The sequence below is a fragment of the Gorilla gorilla genome, chromosome Y, assembly GCF_029281585.2.
Source record: "Gorilla gorilla gorilla isolate KB3781 chromosome Y, NHGRI_mGorGor1-v2.1_pri, whole genome shotgun sequence".
Lineage (NCBI taxonomy): Eukaryota > Metazoa > Chordata > Mammalia > Primates > Hominidae > Gorilla > Gorilla gorilla.
In genome coordinates, this window is record NC_073248.2 from 25,836,743 (window position 1) to 25,857,917 (window position 21,175).

At 38.6% G+C, this 21,175-nt stretch overlaps 1 protein-coding gene across 1 annotated transcript; it reads left to right on the plus strand.

Annotated features, from left to right (window-relative positions):
• Positions 1-8,432: 8,432 nt before the first annotated feature.
• LOC129530252 (proline-rich protein, Y-linked) lies at positions 8,433-11,526 on the plus strand. Its single transcript, XM_055377115.1, has 5 exons — positions 8,433-8,464; positions 9,434-9,440; positions 10,749-10,798; positions 10,915-11,277; positions 11,409-11,526. The coding sequence occupies exons 1-5, from the start codon at positions 8,433-8,435 to the stop codon at positions 11,524-11,526; spliced, it is 570 nt and encodes a 189-aa protein (XP_055233090.1).
• The last annotated feature ends 9,649 nt before the right edge of the window (positions 11,527-21,175 follow it).

Here is a 21,175-nt window from a genome sequence, read left to right on the forward strand (position 1 = left end):
AAATTCATGATGTTATTGGTTAGCTGCACATGCTTAAAAGCAAATTCAATAGAAGAGTAAATTCTGTTGTTTGCTGAACATTTTCCTTTGTTTCTTTGAACATAAATAGATACAAAATTAGGCATATGTTACATCTCCCTTGCAAGCGGCGCAAGTTTTCTAATTAGGCTGTTTCTCTTTAAAAACTTACAAGCTTAAAATATTTGAGAAGCCTTCAGAAAGACTACAAAACTGTCTGCCTCACCATAAAACGTTTATTTTTTAGAGGAATAGTACAGGTCAAAGGAAATAAATAGATGTGGTTGATACTAAAGTTTAAAACATCTGGAACATACTACTTGAAGCGTTCTGTGACTGAAAGAGGATATGATAATGAAACCTTTTTTTTTTTTTTTACCTAAATCAAAACTGAACCAGCTAAGTTTCTGAAGTGCATAGCATAATGAAATTAAATGTTCCTAGTTTAAATAGTGGAAAGTAGGTGTTTTGTCTTGGGTGGTACTCATGATAATTTTTTCTTGAAAGTTTTGGCAATGGTTGTTATAACAGTTTAGTAATAAGTTCTTACAAATAGGAATAATTTAGAATGGTTGGGATTTTATCAGTTTTTTTTTTTTTTTGAGATGAAACGTAGCTTTGTCGCCCAAGCTGGGGTGCAGTGGCTCCGTCTTGGCTTACTGCAAACTCCGCCTTCTGGGTCAAGCTATTCTTCTGCCTCAGCATACTGAGTAACTGGTATTAGATAAGTATGCACCACAGCTGGCTAATTTTTCGTATTTTTAGTACAGACTGCATTTCACCATGTTTGCCAGGCCATTCTTTAAAATCCTGATCCATCCTCCTCGGACTCCCAAAGTGTAATCCTAAGATTACAGGCATGAGCCACCACTCTCAGCCTATCAGATTTAATTGATGATATGAATGGAAATGCTTTAAACCTCACACTTTTGGGACAATGAAGTGTATAAAACATAACTGCATAAAGTTTCAGATGGGATTGCTTAAAGGTTTAAGAAATCATCGAATGTTAAAAATAAAAAGATTTGGACCTAAATAACTAAACCAATTACTTTTCCTGATTATACAACCTAGTTTTGCAGTCCATAATTTTTACAATTAACAGACTAATCTGCAAGGAAGGAGTATTTTCTTTAGAAAATTTTATAAGATCATCACTTTTTATAGGGTAAGGGTGCAAATAATTTTAAAGGGAGAAGTTACCAACTTCGATTTTTAAGTGAATTATTCATGTTATGAAGTTGTGTTTTCATTCACCTATAACATAGGATTGTGAGGATGAAGTGAAAAGATACAACTCCCTAGTCTTGTGTATCTTACTGTCCAGGTGTGATGGCTCAGGTCTTTAATTCCAACACTTGGGAAGCTGAGGCTTGCAGATACCTTTAGGTCAGGAGTTGAAAACCAGGCTGGCCAACACCATGAAATCCCTTCTCTAGCAAAAATATAAAAATTAGCCCAGTGTGGTGGCACACGCCTGTAGTGTGTTACAATTAATTGGGAGGCTCAGGCAGGAGAATCGTTTAAACCTGGAAGACTGAGGCTGCATTGAGCCGATATTGCACCATGCACTCTAACCTGGGAGACATTCCACCTTCGCTCTATTAATTCTTTTGAGATATATAATAAACCATTATTAAATGTACTCATCTTGTGCTACTGAACACTAGATCTTATTCCTTCTAAGCAACTATAATTTAACCCACCCCCATTCCCTCTTTGATCCCTTCCTTACCAGTACACATTGCTTGTATCAAAATATCGCATGTATGCCAAAAGTATCTACAACTGTTATGTACAAATTTTTTTAAATAAGTAAAAAATTAAAAGGGTATCTCCAACAAGGTGATAAAATGGGAGGCTCTAATTTGTTCCTCCATCCACAAATGCAACAAATAAAAAGCCACACCCACATCAATTCCCTATGAGATAAACTCACAAACTAGTTGAGATACTCTTGCACATAGGATTATGAAAATACTCACTTAAATAAAAGAAGTAAGAGAAACTGAATCGCGATCTTGTTCTAGAATTTGTGGCTGACACATGACCCTAGAGTCAATAGAGAACTGTTATTTCACAGCTTCTCTCAGAGGACTGAAGTATTAAGCCACATATGTAATGCCCCAACTCTTACAGCTGCTTCTTAACGAAATGGTTGCCTATCTCTGGATTCTAGCACAGATTGGCATTCAAAGCTCTCCTAGGACCTCCAAGATAAAAGAGGGATTTAAGTAGACATTCAAGCACTTGTAAAACTGTTTCCTCCTGGTTTACTGAATCTTAAGCAATCAAGAAAGCTCAGCTCCCACCTTGTTCCTCGAAGATCTTAGATTGTACATTTAACGTCTTGATATTTTTTTCTTCTTTTTTCTTTTGAGATGGAGTCTTGCTCTGCTGCACAGTCTTGCTCTGCTGCACAGGCTGGAGTGCAATAGCATGATCTCAGCTCACTGAAAACTCTGCCTCCCAGGCTCAAGCGGTTCCCCTGTCTCAGCCTCCCAAGTAACGGATATTCCTCTGTCTCAGCCTCCTGAGGCACCTGTGACCATGCCAGGCTAACTTTTGTATTTCTTAGTAGAGACAAGTTTTCACAATGTTGGTCAGGCTGGTCTCAAACTCCTGACCTCAGCTCATCCACCTTCCTCATCCTGCCAAAGTGCTGGGATTACAGGCGTGAGCCTGCACCCAGCCTTATCTTGACTTTTATAGCTTTTGTCCAGGTATCTTGTTTCTAATTTTGACTCTTGGATCTGTCAAGGTCCTCTGAGAGCAGGCACATAGGCATTTCTCATCAGTCTTCATCATCACTCACTCTAGCAATATACTGAGCTTCTAAATTTTCCTTCCAAGAAGTCAAACTACTCAACTATGGCCTTGACTTCTCAGGTTGCTGCCTAAGAGTTTGCACACTAACTTACCAATCTCTGGAAGCTAATGAATCCCAGCATTTTGTAGTTCCAGGATTCTAAAGAGGAAAAAGGATTGTTTTACAATAACTCTGCATGATTTTTAAACTTGCCTATTGATGTAGTTTGGACATTTTTTCCTCCAAGTCTCAGGTTGAAATATGGTCCTCCACACTGTAAATGACACCTAGTGGGAGGTGTTTGTTTGGGTCATGGGGATGGATCCCTCATAAATGGCCTGGCTACCTTGCAATGGTTAATAAGTGAGTTTTCCACCGTATTATTCCCACAGTGGAGATTACATCCAAATAGTTTGTTGAAAAGAGCCTGATACCTTCTCTTCTTCTCTCTCTTGCTCTCTCCACACCTGACATGTCTGTTTTCCTTTTACCTTCTGTCCTGAGTGGAAACCTGGCGAGGCTTTCACCAGATGCAGATGCTGGCACCACACATCTTTTACAGCCTGCAGAACCAGGATCCATTGAAAGCTCTTTTCTTTATAAATTTCCCAGTCTCATAGTCTTTTATAGGAACACAAACAGATTAAGACATGTATCTCTGGCTGATAACTTGCCTATATCAGTAAGTAGTGGAGCTCAGAATTCACTATTTCCTTCATTCCATAGAGGGCAAAGAGGTGGTTTTCAGTGGTCCCGTGAGCTCTTCTTTAAATCCAACCCTTGGCTTGCTCTAGCTTTCAGCTTTTCCATGGAAGCACCCCAACATTTTAAACTCCTCCTCCCTTAGGACCACTATTTTTTTTTTTTGAGATTGAGTCTCACTTTGTTACCCAGGTTGGAGTGCAGTGGCATGATGTCAGCTCACTTTGACCTCTATCTCCTGGGTTCAAGAGATACTCCTGCCTCAACATTCCAAGTAGCTGGAACTACAGGCATGTGCCCCCAGGCCTGGCTAATTTTTTATTTTTTATTTTTTGGTATGTTTAGTAAACAGGGGATTTCACCCTGTTAGCCAGTATGGTCTTGACCTCCTGACCTCGTGATATGCTCACCTCAGCTTCCCAAAGTTCTGGGGTTACATGTGTGAGCCACTGTGCTCAGCCTGGAACAGTCTTTCAACTTGCCTGTTTCTGGGATCTGATGTGACACAACAGGCATTCTGTGATTCTACTAACTCCCTCCATCTATGAAAAACAAAAACCTTAACTCACAACTGTCCTTAGGTAAGGACACCTTAGTGAATGATTCCATAACTTGCGATTGAATCTGAGACACCTTCTTCGACTGTAGAACTAAGAATAGCCACACAAATAGGATAAAATAACAGTTTTAATGTGATACTTTTCTCGCCCTCAAGCCAGCATAGCGTTGCATACAAAAAATTTCCCCGGACTCACAGTTTCTTCAGGGCGGAGAGAGTTGAAGGTGTACATTCAGCCTTTTCTTTTCCATTTTGCAATTCTTCACATGATGTTCTCTCTACTCTTACCCTGTGGGAAACACTAGGGGTATCAGACAACTGGGGTCAGTTAGAAACAAAGTACATGGAGGGGGCTCACAGTGCCCATAACAGTGACCTTACCGGTGGCTTTGCATTCCAGCCAGCAGAGGTGCACCGTCAGAGAAAGGAAGCAACAGCATCATTCTGCAGCAACGAACCATGGTTGATGGGTCTGCCAGGCTCAAATCACTGGCTAACTGCCAAATCCCACAATGATTTTCTCTGCAAAATTCCAAGGCTGTGACAAAGAGGCAGCTTGGTGACTGTCCACAGAAGGAGCATGTGTCCCCACCCAATCCCAGCTGCCATACTTTTGACCATCCTAGCCCTGTGTGCTCCACCCATCCCCAGGCTGAAAAGCAGAGGCAATTTAGTAGTGAAGGATGAAGTTTCTGGCCCTACCTGGACCCAGTGGGCAAGTAGTTTATATAATAAGCCTTAGTACCCCTGGAAGGAAGATCACTTCTGATATATCTGACGGAAATCACTGGGGCGTTAGAATCTCTAGAGCACATGACTTTATTCAGAAACAGAGAATCCCAGTCTCAGCTCCAGCCCTTCCCACCATTCAACAGCAGATATCAAGGGAGTTGATTGTAGTCCTAGGCCCTCTTGCTGCTGGCAGAAAGATAGCCTATCTGTGCAGAGACCTTCCAGTAACCATCACAGCCAAAATTACAACCATGCCATTCTGTGTTCCACAAGAGAATGTAAGTGGACACAGTCTCAGCTCCAACCTGTCCAATTTCAATTTCCAAAATGGAATCATTAGTAATAAGTGACCAACCAGCCAAAAAAAAAAAATCCCAGAAACTGATAGATTCGGATGAATTCTACCAGATCTACAAAAAGCTACATCATATTCCATTGTGTGGGTGATCCTAGTTTGTTCAACAGGTTCTGTATGTATGCTTACACACAAACACACACACAAATGCACACACCTATGTTTCATGTTCTCTCAAAAAGCTGCAGTGGAAATGCCAAGCTGGCCTCTGGTATCATCTGAAGGCTCAGTGGGGAAGGACCCACTCCTTTGCTTGCATTACATTGTTGTCAGCAGCCTTGTCCACAATGGCAGTTTTGCAGGGGTTTCTTACAGCTCTCTAGAGAACATGCAATTATGTTTATTTACATAGTTTACAATATATTCCTTAGCCTTTATCTCTAAACTTGAGGCTGAGTGCAATGACTCAGGTCTGTAATTTCAGTACTTTGGGAGGCTGCTGTTGGAGGATCCTCTGAGCCCAAAAGTCTGACACTACAGTGATGTATGATTCAGCCTGATGACAGAGCAACATCCTGCCTCTAAGTAAATAAATAATAAAAATACAACTGATAGTAATATTTTTGTTTTACAGCTTGGAAAACACAAATTTCCTTGATCAAATGTAAGAATATTTGATAGTCACTAACACAGCACATTTGCTTGTGCATGGGAACCAATGCAGAAAAGCAGTGGGATTGGATGCTCATTCCCCTTAATGCCTGACACATAAATACTGTGATGATAAGTGGTGAGTTTGGACCAAGAAGGCTTTCTGCCAGAGCCCTCAACACTGTGGAAATAAAACCCTCCACAAGTCAGGAAACAAAACAGTCTTTACTGGTAATAGTAACTGTAAAGCCTTTTGCAGATTTGATTTCATTTTTAATTTAGTGTAGATTAGGCAGCATAACAAACTACCCTGCACTCACTAGTATGTGATTTGATGATAAACATTAATTTGATTTTGTTGTTGAAAACTATAAGAATCTTAGTTAATACCATAGTTACATGAGTAATTTTGACAATATACACTAGCTTACTTTAAACTTTCAGTTAGTCGACTAGAGATCCAAATATTATTTTAAACATAGTTCAAAAATTCATGTGGATAATGGGCAAAATGGCAAGTTTTAATTTTTATTCATTTCCTGTTGGTTTTATACCTTTCATTCTCTCTTCTCTCCCTTCCTTATTCCCTCCCTCCCTCCATCCTTCCTTCCTTCCCTTCTTCCTTCCTTCCTTCCTCCCTCTCTCTTTTTCTCTCTTTGATTTTTTTTTGAAGACAGAATTCTGCTCTGTTGCCTAGGCTGGTGTGCAGTGGAATGATCTCAGCTCACTACAACCTCCCCATCCTGGGTTCAAGCAATTGTCCAATCACACCCTCCTGAGCAGCTGCAACTGCTAGCATATGACACTAATCCTACCTATTTTTTCTTTTTTGTATTTTTAGTAGAGACCAGTTTTCACAATATTTGCTCAGGCTGGTCTCAAACTCCTGTCCTCAAGTGATCCACCCACCTCAGACTCTCAAAGTGCTGGGAAACCAGGCATAAGCCATAATACCCACCCAGTTTTATTCATTTCTCTCTTCAGTGATCTCTCCTATCTATTTTAGTATTTTATTATTTGTTTTTATTTCTGAGACAGAGTCTCACTCTGGTGCCCAGGCTGGAGCACAGTGGCATAATCTTAATACAGGGCAAACTCTGTCCCCAGGGTTTGGGATAATATGCATGGGCCACCAAGGCTGGCTAGCTTTCATATGATATTAGACATGAGATCTTGCCATGTTTTCCAGGCTGGTCTCAAACTCCTGACATCAAGAAATCTGCCCACCTTGGCCTGCCAAACTGCTGGGAATGCACGTGTGAGCCTCTGTGCCCTGCCTCGTATCTGTTTTAAAGCTCAGTAGATGAGCAATATTGTCTTCCTGGAATGCTTTATGTTGACAAAAAAACTATAACACTATTATTTAGGTCTTTCGGATAAAGTATGGTAACACACAAAACATATACGCACAGACACAGACACAGTCAGTGATCAAAAAATCAGTGTAGGCCATGACCTAAAATGAAAGGTGAGCTGCTGCAGTTGCCTAGAATTAAGCCAGACCAGAGTTGACCCATACCAGGCCGAGAGATGTGAACAGAGGCTTTCCAAAAGGTCTATCAGATACATGTTAGATTATTCTCCAGCCATAGCAAAGGGACATTAAAGATCTGTTGTGTTTTGAAGAGTCTTGATGGTTTGATTTTTCCAGGGTATTAGCATTCGTGACATTGGCCTTTAAAGCTCTCCACAATTATTCAAATCAGTAGACAACTCAGTTTTTCTAGGAGTCTAAAGAGCTTTTCAAAATTATCTAGAACGTAATGGCTTAAAACAATCATTATAATTTACTAACTCTCAATCTCTGCAATCTTCCATAGTCTCTCAGCCAAGTGATTGTGGTTCAGGGGCACTCAGGAGGATGCAGTCTAGTGATGGCTCAGGATGGGGACATTGTCAGTTGTCTTCCTGTGTCCCTGGTGCCATGGCTAGCATGACTCAAATAGCTGGGGCCGGAATGCTGAGATCCTTGGGCATCTCCTATTTCTATGAGTCTTTCCATGGCATGTCCCTTCTGTATAGTGTTATCAGGGTTTTAGACTTCATGATGTACTGGTCCAGGGCTCTCCTAAGGGGTTTATCCCCATGAGAGCAGGAGACTTAGGCAGAGCTGTGTCACCTTCTCTAGCCTAGGCCAGAGGTGGCCCAGTATCTAGAAAATGCTTGCCCTGTTTTCTATTAGAAAGCATTAGAAGCAAGTACTATGTTCAGTTACATCAGGAATATTTTCAAATGAGTTTGAGAAGAATTTCAAAGTGTGTTTTAGACCACTACAGTGGCCATGCCTAATCAATAATTATTTTTATAAGTGCTGGATGGGTTTTAAACAACACAATAGCAGATACAGACTTTTAACCTTGAAACCTATATGTCATAGCTCTGAACATTTGGTTACATGTATAAATAACTCTCAAGCAAAAATAGATTTTGAAATGACAGCTATAAATAAATAAAATAAATGAGATAAACTCATAAATATCTGGATGAAATGCCTGTAAACATGTCAGCCTTAAAAATGTCAAGAGGTCTAATGTGCCACTATTTTACTATTTCTATGGATATTACTTGGACAGGAGGACAAGGACTCAGGGGTCTGCTGGTCCATCTCTGCACATTGAAACAGCAGCTGGGGCACCAGAAGTAACCCTTACAGCCAACACCATGTGATGAGGAGGAGGAGTCCATCTGGGTTAAAAAGGTTGTGAACATAATGTGACCTGGAGGAGAAGTACACCTGGTAGGGTGACTAGGATCCGGGGCTCCGGCACACGTTGAAATCCCCCATGCCCAGCTGTAGTGGAATGAATCCCTCAGCTTGTGCTGGGCTTCCAGGTATGTTCAGGAAGCAGCTCCCTGGGCTGAACAGGATCCCCCCATTCACTTGCCATGCAGGAGTGTGAGGCTTGTGGCCTCCACTCTGTCTGTTCCAGCTCTTTCCCTTCCCGTTATCCCGCTGCTAGGTAAGGTGACAGGACCCCGGATTGTAGAAGGGCCCTGGGTTGTTGACAGTGCCTGTGGGTGGCCATGTACTAGGAGGAGAGTCCCCACTGAGCCTCCCATGAGCTTGGCGGCTGGGAAGGAACAGTCCTGGGGCACTGGCTGGTCCAGAGTCCAGGCACCATTCCTGGAGAATGCCGGGGGGATGTTTTAAGCCTGTGGATCTGCAATATAGGTGGAAGAGCTGTGTCTGCCATGGCTGACATCATCAGGGCAAGACACCCACTGGGTGGAGAGTTGGGCTTATGCATTTTACTCCCGTCTTGAAGAGACCGTGCATGCCTGCCTCTCCTGGGACCAGTGATACTGGAGACTTCCCTCTGGGTCCACTCATGACCATAAGCTTAGGATGCTGTGTGCCTTGCTTCCTATCCGCCCAGGTTAGGCATCCTGGAGAGGATGCGTGGGGCGAAGCTTGTGTGCTCACATGAAGCACTGGAACTGGGTGTCACCGGCCTGTTTCTGAGCTCACACCTGACTAAGTGATAAGTGTCTCATCTACCTGACCCCGCAGCCCGGGTTTCTCCTCCACCTACCGACCCATGCCCGCTTGGGGAGAATGCCAGCCTCCCTGGAGACTCAGGCCCTGCTGGACCCACATGCTGTCCTCCTGTCTCATGGGCTGGACACTCTCTGGTGCACAGGGATTCCCAGACAACGAATCCCAAAGCCCCGCAGTTTCCATTGCTTCTTCCCTGAATGCCCCGACTGAACACACAGGAAGATAGAAACAGCTGCTAGGTTTCATTTGCCTCTGGATGTCATTTCAGGTCCATGACATCTCTATGTAGCTTACACCAGCCACCCTTTTCCTCCTCCCTCTGCCGTTTGGAGAACCATGAGGACTCTGCGTCTCCCTAGCGCACAGGCTTCTCAGGTCCTGAAGTTGGATTGCGAAACCTGGTGGCTCCCTGTTTCCCAGCTGAAGAGCTGAGTTTGAGGCACACCTGAGGGCAGGAGTGTGTCCCCCAACAAACCAAGGTACACAAAGGTACACAGGCACAGGTGTGCACACTCGTGCACCAGCTCAGACACGCAGGTGGGAACATGCCCACACTCACACTGGTATGAGGGAAACTGGGTGTGTACACCAATACTCAGGTGAACCTTAATGCTCAGCCACATTGCTTCACTGGACACACACAGAAGGTTCCTTGCCAGTTAATTGATCATCTACAGTGAGATTTATTTTTACTTTTATACTTTTTTAATTTACCAAAGTATGTTGCATTCTTTCCCCCATCATGAAAAAGACTGATACAAGTAAGGAGGAAGAGCACTTTTCATAACAAATTACTTTATCTGCATCTATAGTATTAAGGTATTTTACAAATTTTATGTCTGTTTTTTAATGTCATAGGAAATGTCTCAGGGCTGGGGAAGCATGAGTGAGGGTGGCAGAGGGGAGAAAGCATGTCAGGGGACCCTGGAGTCATTGAAACAGAACATGATAGGACTGGCCACTCTAGAAGGCCGTAGACCTGGGTTCGCCTCCTGTGCACCTCTGCGTGGAGGGTAAGAGGGCCTTAGTTGAGCCTAACTGAGCCCCAGGTGTTAACAGGCCTCAAGGCGTGGAAGGGACCCACGTGCACCAGCTAGGTTTTGTTTCCCTCCAGATATCATTTCAGGTCCATGGCATCTCTTCTAGGTAGCTTGAGCCAGCCACCCTTTTCATCCTCCCTCTGCCATTTGTGAGAACCATGAGGAGTCTTCGCGTCTCCCTAGCGTGTAGGCTTCAGGGGTCCTGAATTTGGATTGCCAAACCTGGTGGTGCCCTGCTTGCCAGCGCAAGAGCTGAGTTTGAGGCACATCTGTGGGCCGGAGTGTGGGCCCCCCCAAACCAAGGTACACAAATGCACACAGGCACGGGTGTGCACACGTTCCCATTCCATCTCCCTTCTGGCTCCCCATCCATCTGCTGACAACTTCCCCTCAATGAAACCTTGCACTTATTCTCCAAGCCCACGTGTGAGCCAATTCTTCAGGTACACCAAGGCAGGAAACCCCGGGATCCAGAAAGCCTTCTGTTTTTGCAGTAAGGCAGAGTGTCTTATTGAGCTAACACAAGCCGCCTACAGATGGATAAACTAAATTAACACCGTATAACACATGGCCGCTGGGGATTCAGGAGCTGTAAACATCCACCCCTAGATGCTGCCTGGGATCGGAGCCCCACAACCTGTCCTCATTGCTCGCCCCGGAGGCCGGGCAGGAACCTCTGCCAAAGCTTCTACCTCAGCCGCTGGCAGGCCATGCGGCCTGGGGCATTCACGGAGCTCCAACGAGTCTGTTACTGGCTGGGGAGTGCTGGCGCCAGGGCATGGCTGTGCCCGCTGATCCTCCTCCTGCCTCTCCATGTCAGACTTCTCCTCGACCACCACCTGGACCACTGCCACGATATCGTCCACAGCAGCACCTTCTCCTCCCCCTAGGGCGCCTCCACGCTCCGTGCCCCGGCTGCCCTCTCCAGCAGAGCCTCCAATTTGAACGGGGTACACTGTCCGCTCCACGTCTGTGTAAGTATATCCTTAAAATATACTTAAAAAAACAAAAAAAAACTTAAAAGCGTTCCCATTTCTCCACATCCTCTCCAACATCTGTTGTTCCCTCACTTTTTTAATGATCGCCATTCTAACTGGCATGAGATGGTATCTCATTGTATTCGCAAGGTCATGGATGAAGCTGGAAACCATCATACTAAGCAAACTATCACAAGGACAGAAAACCAAACACCGCATGTTCTCACTGATAAGTGAGAGTTGAACAATGAGAACACATGGACACAGGGCAGGGAACATCACCCACCGAGGCCGGTCACGGGGGTTGGGGGTTGAGGGAGGAATAGCATTTGGAGAAATACCTAATGTAAATGACGAGTTGATGGGGGCAGCAAACAAACATGGAACATGTATCCCTACGTTACAAACCTGCACGTTGTGTACATGTACCCTAGAACTTACAGGATAATAAAAAAAAAAAAACAAAAAAAAAAAAAAAAAAAAAAACCTTAAAATTAAAAATAGCTCTCCAAACCCAAATACTAAATAGAAAATGAGAATCAAGTGGCCTAGAATGTAACTTAAATGAAAATGTCACAAACATTCAGCAGATAGTTTCTAAATGCCACAATAAGCCTGGCAGTCTGCAAGAACCTCAGAAAAACACTGTTTCCTTGCTATTTTGAGTGTGCAGTAGAAACAGGTACAGAGATAAATGAGGAATAGTAAGTGTGATAACTGCTGTAATAGGCAAATACAGGCAATATAACTGGAAATAAGGGCAACGATTTTGATAAGCAAAACATTAATAAAAGATGAAACGTTAAAAAAAGACTCATGATTTTAATAAACATTGCCTTCTTCACTCCAGAAGAAAACTCATGCCTCTGCTTTACTGGTTGACATGTTCTTAAAGAGATGTAACAGCTCTGATTTCTGTTACTAAATCACATTTTCCTCACTTATGAAACACAAGTTTAAAATTCCTTTTGAAGGTCAAATGAGAATATTTGTTGTTACTGGATGAACTGTCAAGTGCTACCCAAATATTATTTTCTCACAGGGATTGATACCATGTGTATGTCACATGGTCAATGTAGCATTCTCATAAAGGAAACCTTGAAATGTGTCTGCTGCTCAGTTTTTATTTTTCAGCTGTTTCAGTTATTGTTATTTATCATATGCTTCCTAGGGGCTTTTGAATTTTAATGAGAATATGTAAGAACCAAAAAGAGAAGGACAATGAAATTGCAAGGCTACAGTCATAATAATTTTATTGATTAACTCAATTGTTTATATAGCTAGATTAGATAATATTTCTCCCAAAAGATTCTTGGAGAAATTCTAAGATGATGCACCCAGTGTTTGAAATGGCTGTAAAGTTGTTGCTTAAGTTAGAGCTAACTCTTTTTAGAGCATGAAGATACATTAATAGTTTCATGTATTAAAACAGAGAAAATAGGATTTTTAGTGGTAGTTGCTCTCACCAGAAATAATCACAGCTTTTAAACTGTTCTTTATGTCAAAATAAATTTTCATTTTCCTACGTCATGTTTTGGATGCGGCATGTATTTTTAAATGCATTTTCACCCTTATGTGCTTCTGTGAGAAACTGTGGATTTAAGTTCATATCATAATTATCTTACAGCTTCACTTGTCTGTTCCTAAAGGTTCACGGAAGTAAAAAATTCCATTTATGCTTGTATCTTTCAGCAACCTCATTTCAGATAACGGTGCACATTACTGCAGAAATCACATGATACAGGTCCAAAGGAAGAAGAAGAAGAAAGCAACTTTTTAAGTCTATACATTTGTAACACTGTATCAGAAACTCAGTAGTCATAGTGAAATAAAAAAGTGATCACAGTCAATTCCATCTCATACCTAGACTGAAATAAGAACCTTCAAAAGAAAAGAAAGTTAAGAATTTTGGGCTTGTCAAAATTTTCCTATATAGATAAAATTATTGGTGACTTTCTCTCACTAGAAAACATAAACAAAAATCCATGCTTTATATATGTATAAATAAAAATATTTTTATTTCTATCAGTTGTGACATGGAAGCAAGTAATAAAGTAGAAGTACAATAATAAAATGATATAAGGAGATTTCTCTGTGTAAAAGAATTCCACTGATACTATTAATTTACAAAAAAACCATAGAGAAACTACATGGCTGCTTTTTAGTACTACTACTTTTTAGTATTTTACTTACATTTTAAATAATCAACAAATTAAAGGAAATTCTGAATCATTGTTTATTACCAACGACATTATTCTACTTGTGTAATCGTTTGAGATTACATATTTTAAATAAAACATTAAAAACAAATTGTATTGAGTGATATTAGCTTTCGATGAATTAATATTTCTATATTTGTAGTCATGTGAAGTATAACTTTCTCTTCAAAATGGATCTTTTATAAAACCAGTGTTAATGTTTTCTCTGATACAAACCCTGTGATTTCTCATGGCTTTACTATATCCATACATTACATGCTTCCAGAGAGCAAGATTCAAACAGATGGAAAAATTATATTTCTGACAAAATTCTAGGAAAGGGAATGGTAAAATGGGAGAATAATTTCTAAATTTCTAACTGTTGATCAGTGGATTTGGATACATTTAGATGTAGACAAATATTTACACACTGCAAGTTTGCACTTGTGTATATAAATTTAAATGAGATACTCATATGTATGGGTTGTGTAATCTTTGAATTAATCCTCAATTTTACATGTGGGAAATTTGACAAGAGTTTACCCTTATCAAATACTCAATTTGAAGTACTATACTCAATTTGACGTAAAGCTAACAAAATCTCTGTCAACATCATTTCAATTAATCCAATATTGTTAACTGCTGATAGCTTCATTCTCCTTGGCCCCTGTTGGTAGCCTGAAAGCTGATTCTCACTCTAATTCAGCACTCAGGTTCCCATCCACAAGGGACTATCAGCTTGCTGTGGATTGTGACCTCTGACTCCACCATTTTCGTCCTATAACAGTCCTACCTTTGCATATTTAATGAACTTGGTACATGGTTAAAAAGATAAAAGTGAAATGTCAGGCCATGCTGTGAAATGTTCCATTGTTTCTATATCTCTAATTGACCTTTCATGTTATAGAGGACAAGAAAAATAATGCAATACATTTCTTAGTATCCAGTCCAATGCACTCTTTCTTATTAATACACCAAACCCATCCCTTCAAGGCACTGACATCTAAGGAGGGTGTTTTTTTTTCGGAAGGGGGCAGGTCAGCTCTCTTTTCCCACAGCCCCACAGAGCTCTGTGTTCTTCTGCAGACAATGAGGCAGCTATCCATTGAGCCTTGGTAAAAGGTAAAAATAAATCCCACTGTAGATGATCAGTTAAATGGCAGGGGACCTTCTGTGTGTGTCTAGCTAGGGAATGTGGCTGAGCATTAAAGCCCACCTCTTAGGCCACTTCAGGTTCCCCAGTTCTGAAGTATGAGTGTTACTGTTCCCTGATGGGCCTTTCTCCGCCACACCAGGGATGGCCTGTGATTTCTCACTGCAGGCTCTTCCCTGAGCCTTGAGTTCTCCAGGTGTGTGCCCTCCAGCATTTTCCTGTTTCAATATGAGTCTGTTTCCAATGCAGTGTGCTTTCTACAATACTGCAGTGTTATCTCATTGCATATATTTGACAAAACAAGTTACAAACTATAACTAATTTGAGAAGAAAGTAAATGGTATGGAATAAGGAAGAAAAATGAAACACTGTGTCAGCAAGGAATAATTTTTACTTTATATAACAGAAAAAGTAAACATGAATTAAACAAACAGGGATTTCTAGTTTTCACATGTGAACCAGCCATACTTAAGCAGTTGCTGCCTTTGATCATTGGCTCTGCTGCATTGTAGTAGCAGGGCTGCATGGTAGCAGCAGTAATTTTTTTTTTTTTTTTTTTGCTATTTTCTCCAAGGCAAAACCTAGCTCAAATCCAACACCATATTGGGTCCAGTTGTTGCTATCCAGCTTTGCCCACACTCTTGTTTTTCGGAGTCTTATCAGCTTCCAGTTTATGCAGCTACTTTAAGGGTGTATTTTTGCTTGTCATGTGAAAATGCTGCTTGAGATTGTCTTTTCTCCTGCAATCACCTAGTATTTTTCCTGTCTCAAATTATGTGCCTTGCTCATTTTTTTCCTCAGGACACTATAGGATATTCTTTAGCTGATTTTTTTAAAGAGCGTTGGTAAACCACTTTCATTTCCATCAAATACTTCTGAGAATTCCTGAGAAACTTATACAAGTCTCAGCTAAAAACCTAGCACTGGACCACTGCCCACTGCCCACTCAGCTGCGTGTTACTACTTCTTTCTTTAGATGAGATCCCCTAAACAGCAACTGCATGGGTCCCCCACACTTCCACTAAAGACAAACATCCAATGTTTAAAACATTTTAAATCTTAGATATAGCATAAAAGGATTATAAGATACAAAATACAAATGGGATACATATATTAAGAAACACAACTTTTGTACCAGTCTTTGACAAAAAAGTTAACCATTTTAACTCTACAGTATAAATGTATTTACAAATAAAGTATATGCATAGAGAAATGTTTTTTGCATTGTACGTACTTTCTCCAGTGATGTCTTAGACACTCATTTCAAATAGGCCATTGATCGAATTTCAACTATATCCTATAATGAAAATAATAGAGTAGAATTTTTTTTATTTTTATTTATTTATTTTTTTTAGCACATCACATGTACACATTGTTTGGTCTTCCAGTTGTACTGAGTCTTTTGTATGCGTGTGTGTATGTCTATGTAATTTTAGGTAGTTATAGAGAATATATTTAGTACAAATAATTAGAAATTAACCAGATTTTCTTTGTAATAAAAAAGAAAATGATTAACTTCAATTGAATATTTAATTGAACAGTAAAACTGGATAAGAATTTATTCTGCTCAGAGAAAAGATGTACTGTGCTTTGCAGACTGAAAGAGTTCTTTCCTGAGTAACCCAGTATTTGCCTTTACCACAAAAATAGATTGGTTTTGCTAGACCCCTGTAGCCAGCTACCTGCAGAGAAGGAAATTCTACTAGAAAGAATTCAAAATTGAATATTCAATATTATTTCATTTGGGTGAAGCATTCACATATAATATTCTTTTACATTCAGCATAATTATAGAAGTTTAATTTTAATACACTTTCCAAAAAACTACTTATAAAAATTAAAAAGAGAATTGTAATACCTCCTTTAAAAAGTTTTAGCCTATTCAAATCTAATAAGTCTGCTCTGAAATACCTGAAAATAAGATATGAAATAAATAAGAAAAGAAAATACAGCAGAATGTACCAGACTTTTTAATGTATTGGCTGTGCATATATCTGCTAGCTTTTAGTAGCAGACAGAGTGCAGTCTACATAATTGTATTCATAATAGATGCCTAGGCATCATATATTCACAGATAAATATTACTTCTCTGAAGATTGAAATAGAAACCTAGGAAAACACAACATGACACATAAGCTGAATTACATTTAAGGAAGTGTGAATTATATAGTTAAATGATCTCTTCATGGGACTTCTTATCACTATCTCACTGGTTAGTCTAAGGATTAATTAGTTAAAGTTCCTAGACTCTTTCAAGCTAAGAAACACTATGCAAGGGCTATGCTTTATCATGGTAACATGAGAGTGAGGCATACATGATTTGCAAACTCACAGGCTCTTTGAAATGTGTGTCTAGCCTGATTGAGAGTTTTTTCTAACAGTGTTTTATGGATTGGAAAGTGCTTATCACATTTGAAGATGAAATATGCTCTATTGAAATCAGGCAAATCTGCAAAATCAATCTTTGTTCTATTTATTAGTAAAGTGATGTTTCTCAAAATAGAAGAAAACTTGTGATATGATTTTGAAGTTAATATATAATAAGGTAGAATTTTGACATCAATTATAACTTGCCTATTATCATGTGATTGACTCAGCTGTTGTTCTCTTAATTAGTGCAACTGAAGTCTAGTTAATTTGCATAAAGGTAGCTATCCCATCTTTTATACTTTTAAAGACAGTCAGGAGACTGATGCTTTGTGAATTTTTAATGTTTATGTAAATGTTATAAGGTGTGTATTATTTCACTTATTTTTTTCTTAACATTTTTGTTGAGAGCTGCCATTATTGGTGGCATAGTTCTCAGTCTACTGAATTTCATTATGTTCCATTATGTGTTTATTGAAATGCTACAATGAAAAACCTTCCCTATGCCTCTGGGTACAAATGTGTGAGAGTTTATAATGAAAATACTAGAAGAATGGCTGGACTGCATTGTGCATACAGTTTTAACTTTGAGGGGATAAAATATTCTCATTAGCTCCCAGGGCTACCACTTTATTACTGTTGTTCATCCATGCTAATCAGCTTTGCATTTGTCTTAGGTTTTTCATTTTTAATGAAGTATTATTATAAGTTACATTGATTAGAACCAGCATGTGTTTGTTAAGTGTTCATTTTGTTTAATAATTATAGCTATTGTCAGGGCTCCATCATTAGGTGAGGAAAATAAAATATTAACAGAATGATGACTTGAATAGGGGGATAAGTCTGAAAATCAACTTTATTTTCCTAACACAGTTTATACAAAACATAGTTAATGCTTCATTTTCAAGGACAGCATATAGCAAAGTGCTTGACAATAAATCAATATATGCTGAGTCAGTATTGGCTATATTGGCTAGCTTCTTCCAGTCTTGCCTGGTGATGGAAGAAGTATTTAACATATTGTTTTTCTATGTGGCTCACTCACGTGACACTGCCAGATCATCATATGGTGGGTTTGGGGAAAATGAAGGAAATAGTAGGCTAGATATATGTAAATTATATGCTAGAAATAGAAGCTTAGCACACAAAGTGTAGTTAATTTGTCTGGCCACAGAGGTTTTGTCATCTCTTGTATACCTACAACTATTTATTTATAGGTTGCTTGCTAATGACTATTTAAAAAAAATCTGTTTCAGCAGCAATGACATAAAAATCCAAGTAGATATTTAATCAAAAACTGCTCAATTTCCCTTTCAATCAAATTATGGGCTGAAAGGTGCCAATAAACATATGGTGTAATCATAAAGCCTTGTAGTCCATGTTGGGACCATAAGTCTAAAAATGATATCCTGAAATCCAGAATATAGAGGGTTGAGGGGAAAAACCAGCTGCTATTTGAGAAGGTAATACTTAGTTACATTAAGAAAACTATGCCTGAAGATGACATTTTCACAGGTTTAGTGTGTGAATTCGGAAAAATTAAGCATATAATTCTGAGATGCCTGGCTTTTTATTTACATCAAATTACTATTTTCTAAAATCAATTGTGTCCATTTTTAATTTTAATTTTTCTGCACTTAAGAAATATTCACCAGAAATTGTTAGTATGTAAGCACCATAAGCTCCATTAACAGAAGAAATTCCAAAAGAGTTGGATAATGCCATTTAGATGTTTCAAACAGAAAATTGGATTAAAATGTGGTTTGAACTTTTAGTCAGTCATTGGAAGCAAAATAAAGCTGTGGAAATATTATTGTGCCAGAAAAAAAATTGAACAATATGATAAATGCTTTTTAAAGTTCATTTAAAAAGCTAAACATTGTTGATAACTTTTATTGGTGACAAGAAGAAGCAACTTCGGAAAAGCTCAAGTAACTTTATTTAAAAATCAATATAATATTAAAATAAATGCATTTTCCAGAAAAGAACTACAGATAATTATTGTTAAGAAACAGATTAATTCATATAAATATGTTCTAGAATAATTATTCTGCCTACTATTTTAAATATTTAAATAATAAATATAAAGAAGTTATTTTTCTATTTTGCCTCATGATATGTAATTGTGGTTTTTAAATTTTTGAAGCATTTCATTTTCAAAAATAGTTGGAAGATAACTATTTCATAGATCCATCAATACAATAAAATAACCTGTAAGGAAATAATATAATAAATATTAAATAATTTTATATATGTTAGTACCCTTTGTTCTAAAAAAAGTTTCCATTGGAACAACCAAAGTTTTAGTCACCCTAATTTTACTAAATATCATTAGATAGTCCTGTGATTGATGGAACCAAATTTCCCCTTATACCCTTGACTACACTTGGTATTATTATTTTAATAGTTGCCATACTAATGAACAAAAGTTGGAATGTAATGTGGTTTTGATTTATATCCTCAGATGACTAATGAGCTCAAACATCTAGCCATTTTCCGTTGGTCATTTGATTTTCATCTTTTCTAAAATGGATCCAATTACCTGTCCTGTTTTCCTCTACTGGTCTAGATTGTCTATATATTTTCTCGTCTATTTGTAAGTGTTATTTTGATTGATTTGGAAACTGGTATTTTTATGTATATTTTTCTTAGTGATTTTCTGGAATTTTATAAACCCCCAAGATAATTTTTATAATTTACGATCTGAAAATTTTCAAAAAGCTAACTCAGAAGTCATTTGTGGCCATCATGCTAACTTCTAATGAAAAGATAATTTTTCCACTTTAGCAAAACATACTTTAAAGATATTAATGAGAAAGCACTAAAGTGCTCAATTCTTTTTCATAAAACTTGCATTTAAGTAGTCATTTCAATAAAATCCTTTACCCTTACAGCAAGAACCAATCATTAAATATTGATTACCTGGCTCCTGCCTGGTTTTCTAAATATTTCACAATTGTCATTTTGGTAACAATGGCTTAGCATACTTGTTAGAATTGCTGGTTCTCCAGGTCTCATTTCAAATGATTGAACCAGGATTTTGATGGAAAATAATAAGAATTATCTGGATATGTTTTTTATGACCCATGTAATTATTTGGGGCTGTTTGTGAAGCTCTGGTCTGACACATAAGATAAAGTAAAACAACAACAACAAAAACAAAATAATCAAACAACATCAAGCCAGGAGTCAGGAATAAATACCTTATCTTTTCCTCACTCCCACCTTCTCAAGTCATATGCCCCTATCTTCTTTCTCATTCTTGGTAAATGCTACCGCAATTATCTAGCACTTCACAGGAGTAATTAACCTGCTAGTCTGCAATTTAGCAAAAAGTAAGAAACCTATTTCTGAACATTTTCTTTAGGAATATGTTTCTAGCTATACACTGTGTATAAGTTAATGCTATCAATAAGTCTAAAATAGCAATATTTAAAAAAAAATTTGTCCACTTCTGTAAATGATCCACTGCTACTAAGATTACATTGACATTTTGGAGACTGTACTGACATTTGAATTTCACATATTCATGGAATATTGGAAAGCGTCTTCAGATGTCAGCATCTGTAATGATAAGAGTTAATATTTGTATTAACTTCCAAATTTTTCTGTTTTAAAGCAGGTGTGCAGGTATTGGATAAACAGCTAGGCCACTGAAGCATAACTGTAGTTAAATTTGTAAAGGTTTTGGTGAAGTTACACATGACAACATCTCCAAAGGAAATTTAGATTTTTGGCTCACCTTGGAGATGTTCAAGAAAAGGACATATGTTTGTTCTTAATGATTCCCCAGCTGGTTCTTAAAGGGAGATAGCATGATATTGTGGAGAGACGCAGTTCTGTAATCTGATATTAGACTTTAAGATAAGCTAACTATTTTGAGACCCAAATTGCAGATGTATGAAGTGGGGTCTAAAATATCTACTACGTGTATGTGTATTTATAAAGATTACATAATAACAATTGATTGTATTTGCCTTGTACTGTTCTGTAAAACAAAGACATCATTTAACTTTGTTACTTAGTATAGCTTCTTATGCACGTTTTTAAGTAACATTTATCTCATGATAAAGAAAATAGTAATACTGACAGAAACTGGTACTTACTCTAACATTGACTTTGCAGAACTCCAGCTGTTCTGTAAAGAAACTGACGTGAATTGGAAAAATAAAGTAG

Bases quoted from the DNA above. Each gene is read 5' to 3' on its own strand.
- LOC129530252 (XM_055377115.1), top strand. From the start codon at position 8,433: ATGAGGAGGAGGAGTCCATCTGGGTTAAAAAG. The intron at 10,799-10,914 runs GTAAGGCAGAGT...ATCCACCCCTAG, and splicing joins GAAAGCCTTCTGTTTTTGCA to ATGCTGCCTGGGATCGGAGC. The intron at 11,278-11,408 runs GTGTAAGTATAT...AACTGGCATGAG, and splicing joins ACACTGTCCGCTCCACGTCT to ATGGTATCTCATTGTATTCG.